Raw genomic sequence first — 22032 nt, 5'->3', positions numbered from 1 at the left:
CTGCTACTATGGGGGAAGCTCCCTTGGACACTGGATGCAGGCCGCCTGGGATGGGTGTCTGCTGCTTCAAGCTCTGTGGCTGCCACTGGTGACTGGACACGACTGTACTTCACAATGCCTTTCTTTCATTTTCTAAAGGAGGTGTTGTTTTGCTGCAGATGGGGATATATATGTAAGACATCATCATATGGTGAGTAGGTGTCTGGCAATATCATCCTTGTTCAGGTCGTGCCCTAAGCATCTGGGTTCCATTTCCATTCTTTTGTACTTCAGCGCTTCCAAAGCCACTTTAGCCTTTCACCAGAAATCGCAGAGCAGACATGCACAAGAAGAAAACAAAAGCCGTCCCAAAATCCTTTTCACTAAATTAACTTAGCAATTTGGTTGTGTACGGATGCCGAACACAAACCCCTCTTTGGAAGATTTTGATATTTAACGGTACAGGGTATTCGTTGGAATGGGAACGGTCTCCTGCGGTGGCATAGCAAGGGTGTCATGGGCTGTCATGCAAGAAAAAATCATGTCTCGGGTCCGGAGTGTCCCTCCCAGTTTCGAGCTCCAGTGCCACTGCCCTTGCTGCACTAGTGATTGCGACACCCCTGGTTTCCAGTCGCTTAGTTACACGCCCTGATACAAGGAACAGGGTTATGTTTTCAATCAAAGAACTTCATATGAGATGCTGGGTGAATTTGCATAGTTGAGGGAATCGCCAATATACACAGATAAGCTATGAAATTTACAGTTTTAAATCTTGAATTTGTATTTAGCACATAGCACTTGGCATGCTTCTATTTCTTGCCACACAATTGTTCTGGAAGACACAAAACTACATATTTCACTTTGCAAATTGCTGTTGGTGAAACACAGGAGTGGTCTGACATGGTGTAACTTTACACCTATGTTTGCTATATCTTTCCAGTTCCCAAAGCACATCTTGCAGGCCACATGCACAGGTGTCTGTTGTGACCCATATGTTGTCAATCACAGCTCCTAGCTGACTGCCTGTCCTGTCTATTACCATGTGTAATTAATATACTTCCTATTAGCTACGTACGTCCGATGACTAGGCGGGCTTCCTGTGATGTCGTCACAGTCACCACACAACACATCACAATATTGCGACTTTGCCAAACACAAAAGCTCACTCATAGGCGAAACCTGTTGGCATTGCCAATGTTTGTTGTTAATGGCACTATAATGTATTATTTATTTGGCAAACGAGTATTCACTTCAGCATAGTTCATTTTATCAAAACTATATTGTGTTATTTTATATATGGCTTATATCCTCAAAGGGGCAGCTTGAGAGTGTTGTATAAGGGAGAGGGGTAACAAAGGAGTTGTGTTTTATTTACCATTGACAGGCAGTTAACAGTGTCAACGTAGACTGAGGAGGTGGTATTTATGGATTCAAGCTATTGGTCTGCCACAGCACACAGGTTTTCAACATCTGTATAGAGTTTCACAGGTTCGGTCTCCACACAAAGTTTTAGCTAGATAGAGTTACACATAGAGGCTGAAGTGTATTTAATGGTCTGGTGTATACCCTGGTGTTGTACACTTTCATCTAATGAGGCTTTCCTTGTATTGCCACTGGTTCATTAATATAGTAAAGAAATTAATTAAAAGCCAGTATGTCAATGTTTAATTATCCACTGTACTGTACCAGAGGCCTCATCACTACGCTGTATTTTTGGAGTACCTACACACTGGGTTATAAGTGTTCCTCCAAACAAAGGGTATACACGTTAATGCTTAAAGTTAAGGCTAGGTTTGTCTGCTCAGTTAAGGATAACCTTTCCAATTGATGTGTTTTTGGGTTCCCTTTGGTCTCCTAATTTAATAGAGAGGAGGGGGTCCTAAGGGAACCTGTAATGGAATGGTAGTTCTTGAAACGGTGTCTTACCTGCTGGCACCAATCATTCTTACAAATACACTTTCTGTTTCTAGTATCCTCACCCACCCCTATTGAAGGGTTTAATGCAGTGGCTTAGATCTCCAAAATATTTGAAGGATGAAATGGGGATCGATGCGCATGCAATGGGGATCCGTTCTATGCAATATGTATTATTTTGGGCAGTGCACCTGGGCACCAAGAATTAAGCAAGACGGTGTTTCAATATGTCCAAGCTGCAATAGCAGTGAAGTTACAAACAATTGCATCATTTACTCAGGAGGCAGACATGTTGCTTCCAGGGAGCATTATACTAAACCTTCATAATGGCCGTACAAATATCTTCTTTTACCTGTTGGTGCTATCAATACGATATTTCAGTGCAACAAAATTTAATGGTATTTCTTTACCTATGAAAGTCAGAGAGCGTGGGCCCCAATACTTGAAGTCTTCTTGCCTTGTTCAATCGCTGGGATTGTCATTGGCGGTTGATTCGTGATTTTAGGGAATTTAAGGGAATACCCAATGGGAATACGGCTATACAAACAAACAATGGTAGTGATTTTCTCAGTGTAATTTTTTACATGTTGTGTCCAAATTATCCATCTGTACAGGGGTAGACTGCAAGGGCAGACTTTAATTTTGGTACACTCTTAGTGACAGCCATACTTATTTGTGCAAACTATCCTTTTTCTAGATGAGTTAGATGAGTATGATGAAGCTTTTTGGAATATGAAGGCGGCCAGCAACGTGTCCCAAATTCATGAGATTACACAAAAAATTGAGAAAGTACAAAGTGAACTGGAAGAAGTGAGGAGCAGTCTGAAACATGTAAAGAACCAGGTAACAGGCCAGATAGGACCCTCTGGGTATAATACTTCTTTACAGCTGATACGGGTTGTTGCCTATTTTTGCAATGAATAAATGTATATGCCTTGTGCTTGCAGGTGATGCACTGGTGCTCTAAAGTGGACAAGGGCTGCATGGAGAGGTTGTTACGATGTCAAAACCCACCATATCTTGTGGGACAGGTAGGAGCATGTGTATGTGTGTGTATACAAGTCTGCACCATTTGGCTTCCAAAAATTGTAATCCCTTTTGGGATTCCAAGGGCAGTACTGACACCTTTGCCTAATTTCTGTCTCACCAGCATATTTGTGAGTGTCTTTCCAGGATCTCTGTGACTACTGTACCTTGATTTGATGAGATAGAAGAGGGTCTATTGTGTAGAACCAAGATACCGAGGGAGGTTTATATAGGCCACCCTTTTTCCATTCCACTATTTCTTGGTCCCACCGAAAACCTTCATAATATTCTTGGATAAGAAGACACTATAAGTTGGAATGTACTCTTAGTAACAGAACAGATAATTTAGTTAATTGCCTGTTCTGCTCAATCATTCGTCTCCCCTTCTCTGAGTGAGTACACATCTTATTACACTTTTACATGCAGCCCATTGCTGAATTCTTTTGTTTGTCAGAGTCTTATTGTTTTTGTTCCAAAATGTTCATTTTCTTACGGCTTAATGTGCTATATAATTTCACTAAATTATTTGTGCTGGTATTTTCATATTTAATATACAGCTTTACCTGGACATCTATCATTAATGTATTGCTTGGCTGGCATTCCTTCTTTTTTACAGGTTATCCTCTTTTCACAACCTGCAGCATTACCATTTCCACTCAATGACCATTGTTGAGCATCATCACACTTCATATCCACTGTTCACTGTACATGTATTGGGTGTTCACATTTTCCTCCATTGATTGTCATTTTTGTGATTGACACCTCTGCCTCTGGGGTGGGGTCAGTAAGAGCTGCTGACCCCCACCCCACTCTGTGAGGAGGTGTCAGTGATAGACACTTGGCCCTGGGCACTTCTGAACTTAAAACTGAAGTGCCCAGGTGTGAGCCTATCAATGATGCACCCTCTTGTTACGAAAGGGAGTCTGCTCCAAGCAGTTTGACAGGCTGAAGAGGTCACGCCCACAGGAGCTGTGACATCTTCAGCCAAACAAAGTTCAGCTCAGGCAGCCAGGCGCCTGCTCTTTTAGCTCATGTATAGCACCTGGCTGCCTGACAGAAAGAGCGGCTGTCAGACACTCTTTATCTTGGGAAATGTGTCGGGCAGTGTGGCCCCTCCGCCCTTAAGAAAAGGCATCTGCTTCTTAGAAGCATCAGCTGATGCAGTACACCACCGAGATGACCTCACGAGAAAGGGATGACTGTTCCTTCATCTAGATTCTCCAGTGGATTAATTTCATACTGACTTGACTGTCTCACAATTGCTGACTGAATGATGAATGTTGTCACTTCATGTCTTTTGTTTTTTGAACCAAAGTATTTAAAAGCAGTTTGATGATGTTTCCAGAACAAATCAGATCCTTGATTGGACTGGCTGAGTATTATTAGCTGTATCATCACAAATAAAATATATGCAATTATTGATGGGTAACTTAATATGAGGGGTGTTTTTCATCAATCAATTTTAGTGACATCAAATAGATAACGAGAGCGAAGGTTGAGTTGCCCGTAATGTCCATCAGAGCCACAAGGTGAAAAACATCTGTTATTCACAGTTTAGCCATGTTTAATTTTATGATATTTATGGCTGCTCAGACCATCTGTTCCTGTTTCCAACAAATGCCGGGTAGAGGAGTAAAGGAGATGTCATACATAGCATTGCCTGCCCTCCCACTGATAGTCTCCAGCCACCATTGCCGCCACCCTAGACATTTACCCCCCAGCAAGTTGTTCCCCTACTGATGCCACAACAGTAGGTAACCACTTCCACTTTTGTTATCCACTGCTGTTATGTGACAGCAGTGAATAACCAAACTTTGATCCAGTCTTTCATGATGGAGGCTTCCAATGGAAACCATGTACAACAAAGCAGATACATTACACATTTATGGATGTGGTAATTTGTAACAATTTTGAACTCTTATCCAATTAAGTCAGTCATAGTGCAGCATTTATGTATGCTATGTACTTTTAATTTAGGATTTGGGGATAGTAGTTGGCCTCCTTGGCCATATTTTTACATTAGGATATGGTTGATGTTTCTTGGCTGCGATGTTATTGGTGTGGTGTACACCGTTCAACCTACTTCAGGTGGGTGCTCTTCAGCTCCAGTCCTGCCACCAGAGAAACCCAAATGTGTGACTTTCACAGCAGAATTTCAGAATGAGTGTAGCTCCAATGTGGCAATCCTAATTGTGTGAAGCACAAATTGTCATTTGTAGTGTCATTCTGTGAGTGTAGAAATGAGCAGGAAATTGTGAAGCACACACAGCATTGACCCCAATTTCTGTTCAATCTTCAATAAATTACTTGTGTCTTGACGCCAGGTACTTGAGATGGTTTTGGTCATGGTGGACTCCCTCCCCTATGATGAGAGTGGATTCAATCCCCAGAGCTCAGCAAGACCACATCTTGAAAATGCAAATGACAAACATTCTCCACTGGCACCTTCAGTGGCAAAACCAACACGTACCAGGAGAAAAGACAGAGGTAAGAAAAAGCTGAAGCAACAAAAACACAGTTAATAATCAAGAGATATAAATAGATACATTAGTGATCAATTCACCTTACATACCTATTGGTAGGGCTCAGTAATTCTGTACTAGAGTATTGTTATATCTCGTCTACAGTGTAATACTCTGGAGCATAAATGGTCCTACCCTCCTCACACTCCTGAAGCCATAAATGCATGCTAAAGACGTTCTGTGGTATATATCAAAGATAAACATTCTTTAGAGGAACCCCATTATTCATCTGACCAATGTTATCAAATGTATGTAACTTTTTCTTTTTGGGTAGCTCGATGTACATTTGCAATCACAAATCCTGTGATTTAGAACATCACAGGGTTTGCGTCTGCAGAATCTCTTTTTGTTATCTACAAAACCATTTTACATGTCAGAAAAGTTTTCCAGATTTTTTTAATGAGTTTTACGACCCATAATGAATAGCAATTTGGAAGGGATGTCATAGGGGAGTTCCTTCCAAATTACCATTCAGTAAGCTCTGCATAAACATTTTGTGACTGCAAATACAGTTGCAAACCATTGATCAGTTGCTGACTCTTCAAAGGAGGGCGTGACTAATTCACAAAGAGAGTTGTGACCTGTCTAATGAATATTATTTAGACGGGTCATTGTGCAACCCTTGTGATTTTGAGATCTGATCTGATAGTACACTGGCTGCTACCCAAAATTAGATGCCATTCAGAAACATTTAAAGCAGTTTGCAACCACGTTTCATGTGAATGGAATCTAAGACCCTCGGCCCTAGAAACACTGTTTTCACTGAGAAATGAAAAGTCTGGTAAACGGTAAACTCACAAACTTGTACAGACATAAACCAATTGTTAAAAACTGGATAAAATACATAAGAGGCATTTCACAAATGTGTTAATCTTTGTATGTTTGTAGGAATAGGAAGAGACTCCAAGGACAAAGTAGATAAAGCGAAGTGGAAAAACTTACAGTACCGCATTGGTGACAGCAGCACAATCATAGAAATGATTCACAAGTAAGTATGTTTCAAGCAGACCCCTTGACGATCATCTTCCTCAGTGGCAGGTGCTGGTAGCCAGGGCAGAGACCCTGGTACCTACAGGAGATGGTGTTGAAACTGCAAGTTGGCGATACCACTCAGCCACTATTCATGAAAGGTCAGAGAAGTTGCACCTATAGAGGTGACCCAATGAGATGGATGGAAGACAGAAGTACTGGCTAATATAAAATCTCAATGTAAATATGAATATGTTAAAAACATGTATTTTACTTCACTCATCTGTGCTCTATTTTATGGTGATCTAATAAAAGTCACCCCTGAACAGAAACTCTAGTTCGGTCTCGGGGTCAGTCGGGAATTCAGTGCTCATGCTGGATATTGCGAGGTGGTCTCTAAAACTTCGAAAATCTGGGAAGAAGGTCTGAGAATGCCAGGGTCCGAGAAGTGACACCCAGTGCAAACTGCTGGGGAGGTGTCATCAGCGCCAAACAATGTAAGAATTCTTAGAGAAGATACGCTTCCCTAGTCAGGGTAACCTTGAATGCCAGCCTTGTCTTTCAGGCCGATCTCTTTTCATAGCTTCGTATATTTAGTGATCTATGCAGAGGAATAAGTGAAGGGAGTATCTGATATTCATGAATGAAATGCTGGTAAGTTGGTACTTTCCTGCATACACAGTTACCTTTAGTGATAATAGTCTCTTTTAGAAACTGTTTACTGGGCGGGGCTGTAAATGGCCTGGGGTGGGGGGTTAAAAAGTGGAAGAGGCTAAAAGACATGGGGAGTGAGGAGCAGGGAGACAGAACAGCCCTTCAAAGGCACTGCAATGCAAGGTTTGACGTCAGCAGCGGAAGAATACATCAACCATTCAAAACATTGCGAAATGCTACTGCAAGGGATCAACGCAGGAACAGGGAGGAAACCCATTCAGGCAATACCAGGGAAGTGAAATAGACAACAAAGCCATGGGATAAGGACTTATATATATCATGGTCTCTGTCTATAAGCAAGACCTAATAAGCAACTGTCCGGTTCAAATGAACCACCAGGGCTGCTCAGGCGTGTTCGGCTTTTATCTAGTGGAGTTAGAGGTCACAATTAGGAAGCAGGTGAGCTAGTCCTGGAGAGCGTTGTTTTAGAAGACATGGTGTGGATTAGTTAATGTCCTATTACTTACCGGTAATCTTCATTACTTCTGGTCCTGTTGTCCTCGTCCCATCCATCACAAGTGGAGATTATCTATCTCCACAACAGAAGAAAAGAACCAGAGGAATGCTGGATCCCCTGCCCCCACCTCCGCCCAGGTAATACTTAAGCGTACCTACCCACCATTCCTCCTGTACTACCAAGCCACCACAGAAGTCCAGCAGTCCGGGAGGGAGGACGGGGTGTGAGGAATGGGACGAGAACAACGGGACCAGGAGTAATGAAGATTACCGGTAAGTAATAGAACATTAACCCCAGGTCCCTCTAGTCCACGTCCCATTCATCACAAGTGGAGCATACCAAAGCCAACCAAACCGGCCTTCCGAAAAACGAACCATACAATACAAAAGAGGGACAGGGAGATTACTGGTCCAGTGTACAGTCTCCCGAACTGCGCTATAAACCAAATAAGTACACTGTTCCAAAATACTAAGAAAGTGAAAGGGATGCAGGGACGAAATCAGCTAGGGATACCCGTGGTATCAGGAGAGCCCTCAAGCACCTAAAAGGATGACCAGTATCATCACTGGGCTGTCTCCTCGTCAGACCGGCGCTGCAATGTCTGGCGGACCATCCCGAGAGCCGGGATGGTACTAAACCCAAGGCAATTTGCCAGGTTGGGGTCTGAAACGAATGCTGACTGGAAAAGGCCAAGAGAAAAGGCAGAGAGAAAAGGGCCCCAAATATAGCCCCTAACCCCAGGGAACAGGCATCCGAGGCCAAATATCAGGGTGAGGCAGGCTTCAAGAACCCCTTGAAGGAGAAAGGCCTGCATATGCCACCATCAAGGACCCCCCAACACCATCGGGACATCGGCAAATGTAGAATGAATCCCTCCGAACAGGGACCCCAGAAGGCCAAGAGATGGGTCCACAACAGCCTGAAGGGGACCGAAACCCAGGGCACTGAAGCCCAAAAGACGAGGCCGTAGGTGGACATGGGACAGCACAGCTGCCCAGGAATTACAAAGCCATGGACACCAAGGGACTGCCCTGAGAGGGTACAAGAAACAAGCCCCAAAGAAGGCGAAGTACGAGGGGGAACCCACGAACACGGGGCCCAACAGAGCAAAAACCAATGCGAAGGAAGAGCAGCACTCAGCCGTCGGCAGGCCCGCAAAATGTACCAACAAAGCAGGCAAATGCAGGAACCAGATGACAACCTCGGAGAAGTAGACACCATCAGCTGAGACCCAAAGGCGACACTGCAAGCAAAAATGGGTGTGTCAGAGACAGAAGTGACAATGGAAGGACAGGCACAGGAAAGCAGGCCGTCTGGAGATCCAGAGAAAGAGCTGTGCACCCCCAGAGAAATGAACCATCACAATGGACCCATCCTGAAAGACACATGGCGGAAAAACTTACAATCCAATAATACAGGCAGAAGGCCCCCAGCACCAAGTCCAACCGAAAAACAAGCAAGTGTAACCCCTGTCCTAGCTCCAGAGGGGGCACCACCCCTAACACTCTCAGCCAAAAAAGAGAAAGACGGCTCGAATGAAAGGCCTACGGTCAGGCCGAATGGGAGGCCACGGAGTTCAATGCCCCGCGGAGGACAGAGGAATCCCTCTAGGGCAGCCCAAAGCTGGCTCGAATAACTCTCAACCAAGCGACTGAAGGAGACACTGGAGAAACAGCAGAAAACGGCTTCCCACCACTGGACCAGCACCACTATCCCTTAGACAGGAACACGGTGTAGGAGGGAGAAAACTCGGACACCTGCAGCCCGACCCTGCAATCCTGAAACCACCCTGGAGACCCCCAGAAAATGGGCTCCTAGGGAGCAGACACAGGGGAGCCAAGCAATGAGATAAAAGGCTTGCCCAAGCACCGGACTTCGAAGAAGAAGAAATGTCCAGGAAAAGCCCATGCAGATGAGAGACCAGGGCACCTGAGATCCGTGCCTGAGCAGCATTTGGCTGTAAATCCTGCAAGACCAGAAGGCTGCAGACAACACCTGGTATTCCCAGGAAGTCTCCCACCCAAGTACCCAGCAGGCCTGTCCCTGATTAGCTTCCTAGATCAGACAAGGGTGGGCGCATACAGAGTGGTATGGCCCAAGGCTGACGGATTGCAATATAGGCTCAACCTGCCAGATATAAAGCACAGCCCCAGGCAAGTCATAACAGAGAGAAAGGACACACTCTACACAAAAAACTCCAGAACAACCGGAGGACTCAACCAGGGCCCACCCAAAGGCAAATGGGACAAGAACAGGGAGTGAGCCACCCAGGCCCCAAGTTTCCACAGTGGGAATACCCAGCTCAGCCCCTGAACACACTGGCCTGAGGGAGCCATCCACCTTCGCGACCACAGGAACTCCAAACAGTGAAACCCCACCATTCACAAACCCATTTGAACCAGCCTGACACACAATTAGAAAGGTGGGGGTACATCCACAGACAGAATTGGAACAGAAGCCTCACCACACAATGTGAGGGCCTGTGATAGAGACCACTACAGCACGGAGAACATGAAAGGAAAGCACCTGCCCGTGAAGGCCACATAAAGGAGACGAACGCCCCAAGACACACCTGGAAGAGAACCAACACCTCAGAACAAGGCACTGCAACCATGAGCAGTACAGGCAATTGCCAGGCAAGGGTCCCAAAGGAGGCATCAGAGGTGACGCCCCACCACCATCCCCCATCCTACTGAGCCTGGAAGGAGACAGAAAATGCAGGGAGGAGCGGGGAAAGAAGAGGAAACACCTCCAAATGCAACTGTTCAGGGGAATGCCGCCCCTCAACCGCCGACATTCCACAGGAAAAATCAGTAAACAACGACTGAAGAAAGAAGATAAATCGCCTGTCACACAGCATTTAACCATGTCCCTTGCATCTACATGGGCCAGTGAAGGAGAGGAATGGCAAGTGACCAAACCCTGGAGCGGAACAGTCAGTACCCAGCGCCAGATGTCGAGACAAGGACCATGGAAACTCCAGGCGCCCCGCAAAAGACGCCAGGAACTGGAGAAGCCAAAGGTGCGGCATCGTGCCCTGTGCACATGCACACCAATGCCATGTCACAGCAGGAAGTCATGCAAGCCCTAGGCTTCCTTCGCGCATCATACGGCCCATCCAGCAGGACCACTGACACGTGCGCTGCGTTCCAGGAAGCAGAGGCCCGGGCAGGAAAACGGCACCAGTAGCAGCCGTACCCAGTCTCGAAACAAGTGCCCCCCAGTAAGCCCAGCAGGCCACCGGAGACATGATCCAGGAACCGGTAACCACCCTAGCCCAGCAGGAGCTGCTCCTTCTACTCCTTGGTCCATTCCGTCGGAAGACAGAAAAAACAACAGGAGGAATGTTGGGTAAGTACGCTTAAGTGCCATCCAGGCGGGGGTGGAGGCAGAGAATCCAGCATTCATCGTGTTCTTTTTTTAGGGTCGAGCCTGCGTAGCATGCACTTGCAAAATGCTGTAATAGTTAGAAAAGGGCTCGGAGCCCCTCCCATGTCACGTCAGTGTCTTGCATACGTCATGCCTTTTCCGGTGGTTAGCCCTCCTGGAGTGCAGCGACCAAGTACTGAAAACATACGAGGCTCGCTGTTTACGAGGCTCGCTGTGGACTACTTTTTCTCTTTTTTCGCAGCACGATCTCGCTTGTTTAACAGCACGATCACGCTCGTTTTTTTTCCATTTAATGAGGCAAGAAAAGTCAGGTTGGGAGTTTACAACTGCTAATAGCTCTAACTCGGAGAAATGCGAGACCCGTTTCATTGCAAATGCTTGTTCTGTCTTGGAGATAGATAATCTCCACTTGTGATGAATGGTACGAGAACTAGAGGGATCTGGGGGTAATGTACTAGTTCACCAATACACTAGATGATTTTTATGTTAGATTTGTCTGTGACAGCATCACATTAAAGCCCATGTAATTGAAAAACATTATAAATTACGGTAACGGCCTTATTTTATGTTTACTGCTAAAACCCTGCGGCAGTTACCCTGTTCGTTTTCTTATTGCGATCTTTTTTTTCTCTCTCAGCAAATCTCAAGCTATGAGCAATTTTACATATGCTTGAGATGTAGCTTAACTTGGAATATCAAAAATGGCCACACGATGGCAGTATGGGATTTATAATTTTTAAAACATCTATCTATCTATCTATCTATCTATCTATCTATCTATCTATCTATCTATCTGTCTGTCTGTCTGTCTGTCTGTCTGTCTGTCTGTCTGTCTGTCTGCACGGCCTTTCTTCCCTTGCATATAAATATCTAGTCCCCTTCTGCAACCTGTTGCTATCTTACTCTGCCTGCGGTACTCTATCTCTTACTTTTTCTATCTCTTACCGTTTTCCCCTCTCTTTCTCTTCCTGTTTGTTTATTCCTCATTTTGCTTTTGTTCTCTCTCATTACTCAGAATTGATGAATACCGAGGAAAGACACATCACAGACACTCTCCACTTATAATTGCAGTTTGCTTTATTGCACCCGCATGTCTTACTCAGATGTCACTCTGATGCACTGTATATCTCAAACGTTTTCTTTCCTTGAAATACAAAGTGAATTTCCAGAACATGTATCCTGATTTCACCTTGTAAATCACTAGCTATGGTTTCACCATGTGAGAACACAGTAATGGCACAAAGAGACTCTCCATTGAGCATTTTGGCATTTTGCAAAGGCAGTACAATTCACCATACCTTTTCCAGTAAGTATTTACAATGTAAATCGAACTGGGTTTTCTGCACTGAACATACTTTATTACTCTTCAGTTGCAAGTTCCTCATTATCAGTAACAAGGCAGATGTCCCCTGTCCTTGAGGTCTCGTACTGAATGACCCCAGGCTCAGTAAAGAATGTGATACGACCACATTCTTAGCAAGACGAGAGCTGGGTACTGAGGGCAAGGTACTAGAGCAGGCAAAAAAGGGAGACCACTGCACTCTTCACTGGTAAACCCTTACCTAGAATACTGTGTTCAGGTGGCCTGATTCTGAGGCCTGGTCGAAAGTCATGAATGTGATTGTTGGCCCCTTCACGAGGCCTCAGTTGCTGTTAGTTCTAATTTTTCATACCACCACTGGAATATGACGTGGAGTTCTGGAGGGGACTCCTGGCGTGTTGGATCAGGTTCTTGAAGGATCATCTGGAGTGTGGTGGGTTAATCTAGAAGCATCATGCAGTGTTTTGTGTCATGTTCTGGAGGTGTGATCCAGGCTGTTGTGGACATTTCTAGAAGCTGCCTTTGTCATTATTTGTCCAGTTCTGAAAGTTACATTTTAGGTACTGTGGGGCAAATGTGCTATGATTTTGCATCAAGGTTTTGTGTCAGCCCAGATGCAAAATCATTTTGCATGGCTTTGCGTGGTTTACTATACACGAAATAATGGAGTGCACAGAGAGGCCCTGCATTACCTTGCACTGGAAAGATGTTTTATGGGTGGAGAATGGGCATTCTTATGCATACACTCGTGCATTTGGCGCATTCCCTCATTTACTAAAGCTAGTAAACCAGGGAATCTGTCAAAATGCTATACCTTCCGCATTGAGGCATAACTAGGGGAAGTAACTTTATTTCCTCTTTCCACATCTGCTGTGTTCTGCAGCACTCAGAGAAAGAAGAATACACATCTAAGGAATTGTGCAGGAAGGTATCCCTTCCTGCATAAAAGCAATCCTGCCCGTAACATAGGCACCCTTGCAGCAGGTGCAAGGGTGCCTATGTTAGTGCTGGGCAGCCACAAGTGTATCAGCGCAGATAGAGAGCTTAAGATTATCCTATCTCTGGAGATATAGAGCTTTTCAGCCCTCTCCCATTCACGCAACGCAGCACAGCGCAGCCATTTACCTTGCTGCACTGATTTGCATGAATTCTAAGTAAATTTGCTCCTGTGTTTTGTTCAGGTGTCCTAATGGGGAAATACCAGCTGAATCCCAAGGCACTGTGGGACACTAAATAACAGTCCCAAGAAACAGCTATAATTTTCTTCATAACACGTTAGTTTAAAAAACACAGTATGCTAGTAACCGGGTCAATTAAAACACTTGTACATAATCAACTGCAATTGTCACTACAGTAAAGACAAATTTGATATTAATGCTGAGCAAATGCTTTTTATATTGTTGAGAGGATCTCGTTTTGCTATTATTGTCATGTCTTACCAAACATGCTGCTTTGCTATTTAGAACATGATATCATTGTTTTGAAATGCCTTGCACTTTATGTCTGTATTTGATTTGCAAATTCGTAGTGTTGCTAAGCTGGAGGATGGGCTGCCAACTCAGACTTTGAAGGATGTTGAGTCTTACCTTGCAAAAGCCAAAGAAGGCTCACAAGGAGTTACTGGAGAAGGATCCTTGCTTGAAGACGCTGCGCCTCGTAAGTAATCTTGTTAGCACAGAAACAATAAAGGTTGGGTTTTGTTCTTTTCTGCTAGGCAGAGGTTGCACACATTGGATGTTGCAAAGATAGTTGGTCTATGGGGGTGTTCAGACAGTGCCCTCATTCTAAATACTTTTCCCCATAGAAGAAACATCTAGCCACTTAAATAACCCATTATGTGAGCGCCCACAATCTTTTTGTCGGGGCACGATCCCACTTTCAACTGAAACACTACATAGAGGAAGTGCAACAGACCACCTTTGCTAACCTGTTGGCCACTAGGAATGAGAGCAACAGGTGGGAGTACTCCATATCTCCACTGCTTTTGACATGGTTAACCATGATATACTGATCAGTCGTCATCCTTCCTTCCACTGCATTGTGGGGTACCACAAGAATCAACACTTCCAACTAATCTATACGTAAAGGTAAAGGGGGAGCAAATTTGGTCCGTTTGCGTTGGGGCACTTTCCAACATGGAAGACGCTGGCGTTCTGTTGAAATAGTATCAATTGATCTATAATTCCATTGCCTACTTGGAACAGTGTCTCGCCGCAATCTATAACTGAATGGCTAAGAACTTCCTGAAAATAAACTGTAAGGAGAATGAGGTCTTGATTTTTGGAGCAGACAAGTCCTACTGGATGAGCAGGCTGCAGCTTGACTTGCTGGTCCCTCTGTCTCCCCTGGTCACCATGGATAAAAAAAACTGGAAATCATTTTCGATCAAGATGTCTCATTTGATGTCTAGATGCCAACGGCCTGAGCCTCTAGGTATTTGCATCTCCATCTGTTTTGCATGAGAGTCTACCGTTTCATCCAGCTGATGATTAAGCTATAGTAATTGATGATTATTTTCTTGTTCTTAGACTGCTTAGAACCCTATATCTGGGGCAGTGGCGTAGCGTGGGTTGTCAGCACCCGGGGCAAGGCAAGTAATTTGCGCCCCCTAACCCGTGGATTTTAGCACTCGCGAGTGCGAGCGCGCCCCCCCAGATGTTGCGCCCGTTGCAGCCGGCCCCCCCTGCACCCCCCACGCTACGCCACTGATCTGGGGCTTCCGAGGCAGTGATAGCTAAGCTTCAGAGAATTCAGAACAAGGCTGTAATACTGCCTAGCTGATTGTAAACGTTTGGCCATGTTTCCTCAGCTCATTGTTCTTTATATTTTCTCCCAGGGAAACAACCCATTCCCTTTATATCATTTTGTACTGTGCATTGGGCTCCAGTTTTCTATTCAGATTGGTGGCTCTATATTGCTCCTTGAGGCCTTTAAGATTGGTGCTCTGCATCTCCTGGTTGCTCGTCCGCATTGTGGTGGCAGAGCAATCTGATACCTGGGCTACAAACTCTGGGAAGACCTCCCTGTCCAGCATGAAATTATAATAGGCAACTCAGTGCTGAAGACACATTTTCTCTGTTAGTTCTGGCTAGCCTTGAAAAATTAATTACATTGCAACTAGGGGTGCTCGGTCCGAGGATCGAAGAACTGCAGATTTTGATGTGTTTAATTTGGGTGACCAAAAATTGTATGCTTTAACCATCATTATTAGTGGCTGGTAAAATGTTTTTTTCAATTGGTAGCAGAGGTTTGTGGCTGAATAAACCGCTGAGAATTCTAACGGTGAAAAAAATCCGAAACGGAGGACCTCTCCCATGAATCAGGATGCATAAACACTAATTTCTGTGATAATTCTCACTTTCTCGGGGGAAGTCTCAGGCATAAAAATTCCTGCAACAAGAATTACCGCTCCCCATGCTGTGAGTAGTTACAGGGTCAAGAATTCCATGTGATTTTCCTGAGCCACTAGAATGAGGTTCTGAGATTGTACAGTTCATAGGCTTTCAAATGAAAATACACTATGAAAGAAACCCACCTGCAATCTTGCCAGGAATGCATATAGTTAAACTCATTGGTCTGGTTTCTGCCACAATACTTACTCCAATGTTATATTGACTGAACCTTCCAGACAGACTACTCTGTTTCCCTTCTTTCATTTTCCTGTTTGATTCTGTGGCTGATCATACATGTTTCCACCTCCTCTCCCCAAGGTGGGATTGTAGTCTATAAGTACCGTGATGAGGAAGAAAGAATTAGCTGTGTTTCTACTGTGATATGTTAATTCGTAGAAAAGCAAAGTATTGGACGTCCATTTCTGAGAACCCATGTATTCTAAAACTCATTTAATGGCAAGGAGCACAGAAATACAATTTATGATAATAATAGACAAACTAATAGACAAACCCTCCCAAGATTAGTTAAGAAAAAATAATAATAATTAAGTAAATTAATTAACGTAGTAAAAATAAAGAAAAAAAAACTTGTTTTAAAATGGGAAACGTTGTGGTTCTCATAGTGAATTCTATTTAGGGAACATAACTGTAATATCAAGAGATAAAATAGGGGTATGTTGAGTTGGCCTTGTTTGGAAAAGAATAAGTGGAAGAGTGAGGGAACAGAAGAGGGAACTAACAAACGAAAAATATGCAAAAAGGAGTAATGTAGGAGAGGGGCAATATAAAGAAAGCATATAAACTTTGAAAGCTAGATGAAAGTGAGGAGTACAGGATGGGAAAATACAGAGGAACGAGGGAAGAGGATTTCAGGAATAACTGCCGGGACATTATTTAAAAAAAAACAAAAAAAACTGTGAAACATCATCCAGGACTTGGAAAAGGAATGAAGTGAATGTAAAATCTTGTACAAAAAGAGAGGACACATTTTCAAACTTAATGGTTCTTACATGTAAAAAACATTTCAAAGGCACTTTTAAAAGAAGACATTCTAAAAAATATTTTTTACTGAATGAGATATGCCATTTCTCTTGAACATTTAAGATAATCAGTTTAAATTAAATTCTTCCTCAGAATTTTTTTCTATTACTTTGTTTACTCTTAATTCATAAACAACAGCTTTGTTCATTACTATATGCAACTGAGACATCGTCCCATCATCTCTTTTCCTTGTCACAGTAATTGCTTTTACGACCAAATACCAGAGCTCATCAGTAATATGACATTACCTAATAAACAAAACCATAGGCCAAACTATAGTGCATCACCCATGAGTAAGATAAAAATGTATATGGAGGACCATTAAACTGCCCTACATATATCAAATAGTGGGAAATGTTGTGTCTGTGCCCAGTAATATGTCGACTCTGAAGTAGATCAACCATGATTATTTGGGCGGTAACTTGACTCATGCCATTTTGTATGCTATCAAAATAACCATGCCTATTGATCTACACCATATGTAATGGACAACTTGCAACATCACCTTGTTACCCAAAGGTATACAAAGATCATGTCTACCTTTCAAAACGGGGATGTTCGTGAGAAATCAACATGTACTACCCTATGAACATGTAATGATTGGATAATGACCTCAATGAAATCGAGGTTTCAACAAAAAGCCAACAGATCTACATTTTGATCTAGGTGGAGGTAGATGCAACCTCTCCTGCATAAAGGACTGACAGAATTCATAGGTTTGGGTCAAACCATAATAATGCTAATGATTCACCCAAAATGCCAACATGGGGTTCCTGGGCAGTACGTTCAGTGGGATGTCCTCTAATGGTTCAAAAGCCAATCTATAGAGGACCAATGGACAAAGCACTGTACAGGAGATGGTGAACCAAATGCTCAATGTACTTGAAACTTTCCTCGATGATCATGGAACTCACAGATTGCAGCCCCATTGAATGTTCAGGGATTTTACTCTCAAGCCTCTCTTGTACTTTTTCCACAAAGTGTGCAGTGTGAAAAGCAGGTCTGATGAGAGTGGTTTCACTCTCTTCGAAGAACGCCAATGTTTAAAGCCCAATTTGTGTATATATATATATATCTATCTATATATATATATATATATATATATATATATATATATATATATATAAATGGATAAAGATAACAACCACATCCCTACGTAACATTCTAAAGAGAAAACAGACTGCTGCATTACTTCCTAACAAGAACTCGACAAGTTATAATAGGGATTTGAGCCATTTTTTTTAAACATAAACACTTATAGATTTTAAACTTATAGAAATATCAGACTTATCACTACTTAAACACAATATTGATCACCATTACATACAATAACTTCATAAGCCACTTAATTTGCCTCAGAACAGTCACCCAATAGTTTTTATATGAAACATGTCACACAAATATTAGAAAAACACTAGAATGACCAAACTCAAGAACTGCAAGGACCAAATGCACAACTCCATAAAATTGATAACTTTTTACTGTGCCTTGCAATCACTTCTCGCTGACCAGTTTTCTTTCCAGCATCTACAATGTACAGTGCACATAGGTGATTCTGTAATGTTCAGTGCCAAATTCAATCCCACCCCTTCAACAATATCATCCCACAAGCTTATTATCTTGCAGCAATTCCAGAACATTTGACCATGCAAGCCCCCTTGACCACAGTCCCAGCAGAGGGATAACTCTGGTAGGCCCTAACCTTATCTGGGTTAAGTATGATAGAAACAGTACCATGCGACATGAAGATTTTAATCCATTTTTCTTGTTAAATGGCCCACAAAATGTCTTCTATAGATACATTTAATTTTTAGATTTAGGTCCTGTAACCATGCTGCCTTTTTCAGCAACATAACTAATGCCCTATGTATCACTTATACACATATGAGCAATTGTGGCTAAAATATTCACAACAGATATTATTAGTTGACATGTTTAGAAGTTCAAGTGGCACTTAACCGACCATATTCTTGACACCACAAACAAATCTTTTACCAAGCTAGTAAAACCACTTTATTCCCATTTTAGGTTCAATTATGGCACCCAGATTTTCTGTAGCAAATAAAAAAGAGCACATGGCGTGTGGATGTGCCATGATCTGTTCATCCCTCGCAAACTCGCATTACAGTGCAGGCATTTGGGCATTGGGTAATAGTCCGATGATGAGGCCCAGATATAGGCTATTTTTTCATAGGCAGCATGTTATCAACCTACCTCTTTTATTACCCAAGGCTGTAGCGTCCTTTGAAAGATCTGTGTGTACTTGTGTGTGTGCTTTACGTATTACACCCCGTCCACTTTTTACACGGAGAATGACAATGTGCTGGCCTGGGTGGATGTTGTTTGATGTATGTAGTGTGCTCCATGATCATGTCAGGGCTGGGTCTCTGCTGTTGTGACTTCACTGGAGTTTCCAGCCAGGATGAAGATATAGGGGAACATAGCACACTAGGCTTTCCAGGCAACCAGTGAGAGGCTGAACTTTATTCATCAGTAGCTCTTGCAAAGAAACTTCTTCAGGGAGAGTGTAAACTGTATAGTTTATTTATAACAACTCCAGTACATCAGAACTGGAAGGCGCAACCAATGCACCTCCTACTCCGGCTGCTCAGCAGTAACTAAGCTAACCCATACCGAAGGCGGCACAGGCCAGGAACTCTCACATTCAAGTGTAAACACTCCATATAAGATCATGAGTACAAGCAGGAGCTCGCTGTACAAATAAGTAATACGAATATAATACAAATATCAAATACATTTGCATCATTATCAAACATTAAACCTCATAACTTTAAGGACACAAATATGTGTCCATGCTTCCTGAGTACAACAGTCGCTGTAGGAAGCTGGCTCTTTATATAGTGGGCTGAAACGGGGTGCACTGTGCAGAGTCCAAGCAGTTCCCAGAGGTATCACAGAGGCACAAATGACATCCCAAATGCTCTCTTTTTGGGTAATGTGGTTGAGCAGTTAGGCATATCAGAGGGTAGTGCTAAGCATGTAAAGCACACACTCATGCAGTGAGACACACACTCAATAAAGAAATCTGATACCAATTTATAAAAATAACACATACTTTTATATAAACTTTGATATCAAGATCACCGGAATCAGGTGAGTACTTTTCGAGTTATTAATTGTTTTAATTTTTAAAAGTAGACACTGCATTTTTCAGGAAGCTGCGATGCCATCCTATGGAGGAAAACAAAGACTGCAATCCAGGTAGAGTTCAATGACTTACAGGACCAATCCCCTCGATTTAAGGTTTTTTTTGGGCAAGGTCCATGGCCACAGCAATAGGTCACCTCAGGGAGCTCTGCGTCCAGGAGCAGAGGTGTGTTACGGCATCGGGTGTCCAATTCAAGCTTATGGGGATCGGTCCCGTTGCAAAGTCGCTGCAGGGATGGACTGAAAGGACAGTCCAGAGGAACCCACAGGGTGGCTCGACCCTTGAGGTCCTTGGGCACGTGGGGACACGATCAGTCCACTTCTCCTCTGTAGTGTGTGGGTGCCGGGTGTCTTCTGGCGTCGGGTCCAGCACTGGACTTCCTTATAGTTGCAGAGCGGGGGCCACAGAAACACTCTGCAAGCGTGGATTGGGGGACCAGTCCGACCAAGTCAACAAGTGTACTCAGATCTCAAAAGGTGGGGAGATGTGGGGACACCCTTGGTTCTCTTTTCCTGGGTCCGGGGCAGACGGGTGTAGAGGTGTCCTATGGCATTACGTCTTTGCCTCCTGGCCACTTGTGGTTGCAGGGGGTTCTGCAGAAACACTCTGCAGATGCCGTGGTGAAGTCCACAGTGAGCGAGCACAGGGTGGGCTTCTTTTCTGGAGGGCCTGAGGACCATGCTGATACTGTTGGCCCACTTCAACACGGGGTGAACGAAGTACTGACTTTCTTTCAATCCACCCGCCTTGTTTAGGACATACCACTGTTTACGGACTAAGGAAAATGAGATGAAGATGGCAGACAGATGATGGACTTTTATCAGTCAAACCACCAAACTCTAAATAAGGCAAACAACATCCTGTAGTGGCTTACAATTAAACAGTCATTTTTTGATGGACCTTCCGCCTTCGTCAAACTGTCCATTACAGAAGCCAGAGTTCTTTGAAGTCGGCTAAAACATTGTCAAGCCCCCGTTGAAGTTTTTGCTTTTAGAGCTAAAACCTCAGAGCAGGACAAGATGGATTCCGTAACAGCTGAGGTTGCTTAACCATTGTCGTAGATTTTGCGTCTTTCCCTGGTCCAAGGTTTTCCTTTTACATTTTTGATTCTCAAAATTCACATGTGGAGAAGGATGGATGTGTGGCAAGGCAGGACTCGCTGAGGATGTATTGGATATATCAATCCAGCTGAGCACAAGGAGTGTGGACCCAAATATTCATGGAATTCGATTATTCTGTTAATTCAGTGGGGTAGTATTCCTTCTGCAAATCCTTGACACCAGATGAGGATGATGAGATTAGATTCTACGAGTGACACCAGACTCTCATCTCTGTATTCACATTTGCAGAGTGCAAGTGTTGTAACCTCGGGCCCTTAAAGTGTTAGGGGTGCAGAAGTAAATAGTATTTACTTGACATGTTTCTTGATCCTGCCATGCATAGATCATAGTATCTTCAAAGAAAAAGAGCAGGGCTTCAGCTAACATGTTTGCCCTGTATGGCAAATGTTCTTAGGGTTTTTTCAAGGCTGGGAATTATTTACATACAGCATGTATATGGTCTCACCTAAGTCTATTGTTCATGCCAGCCCCTTTTCTCTTTATTTTGCTTTGTACAACAGGGCATTTCAATACATTACCAAGGTATTTAAACCTCTGTCTTTGTTTTTGACAGTGGACTACAGTGCTAGCATTTAAGAGTATAAAAGCACTCTCCCAATACACTACATTGGTTTGCTTGGTTCCACTACACTGTTTTCCCCTCACTACTGCTGTTGGTAACCTATATTAATGCTTTACTTACTGCATGTAAATTATTTCTAGCCTACAAAAAGTCACGTTTTCTTATATCTGGCCCATTTTTACCTCACCACAACCTTTTCTCCACCCCTGTATCATGTCGACTCACAAGACAACATATCTTCTCATTTAGGAATCGAACCTCCTGTAGATTTACTGTGTCTCCACCAGCAGAGCATTCTGCAGTGAGCAGTAGAGAGCATTAACATAGGACAGCCTCACTATGCAACTGCTAAGAAGGCTCTGTTGACTGGTGAATGGTTTATATGTTTAACAAGAGAACGTCTGTATTTATCACATTTCTCAATTGAGCTGTTTTATTCACATGCTCCGGTGCGC

The 22032-nt window shown here is 43.4% G+C and overlaps 1 protein-coding gene across 1 annotated transcript in view; it reads left to right on the top strand.

The window, feature by feature from the left end:
- The window catches only part of LOC138296482 (uncharacterized), a 1064486-nt gene that overhangs the window by 823385 nt on the left and 219069 nt on the right, over positions 1 to 22032 (top strand). Inside the window, exons 76-80 of the mRNA XM_069235627.1 lie at positions 2591 to 2736; positions 2841 to 2924; positions 5244 to 5406; positions 6330 to 6429; positions 13821 to 13948. Coding sequence (XP_069091728.1) covers positions 2591 to 2736; positions 2841 to 2924; positions 5244 to 5406; positions 6330 to 6429; positions 13821 to 13948 — 621 coding nt within the window. The remainder of the gene's footprint in view (positions 1 to 2590; positions 2737 to 2840; positions 2925 to 5243; positions 5407 to 6329; positions 6430 to 13820; positions 13949 to 22032) is intronic.

This window comes from Pleurodeles waltl, chromosome 5, assembly GCF_031143425.1.
Source record: "Pleurodeles waltl isolate 20211129_DDA chromosome 5, aPleWal1.hap1.20221129, whole genome shotgun sequence".
Classification (NCBI taxonomy): Eukaryota; Metazoa; Chordata; class Amphibia; order Caudata; family Salamandridae; genus Pleurodeles; species Pleurodeles waltl.
The sequence above is the reverse complement of the archived record's forward strand: the minus strand, read 5'-3'. Positions and strand labels throughout refer to the sequence as shown.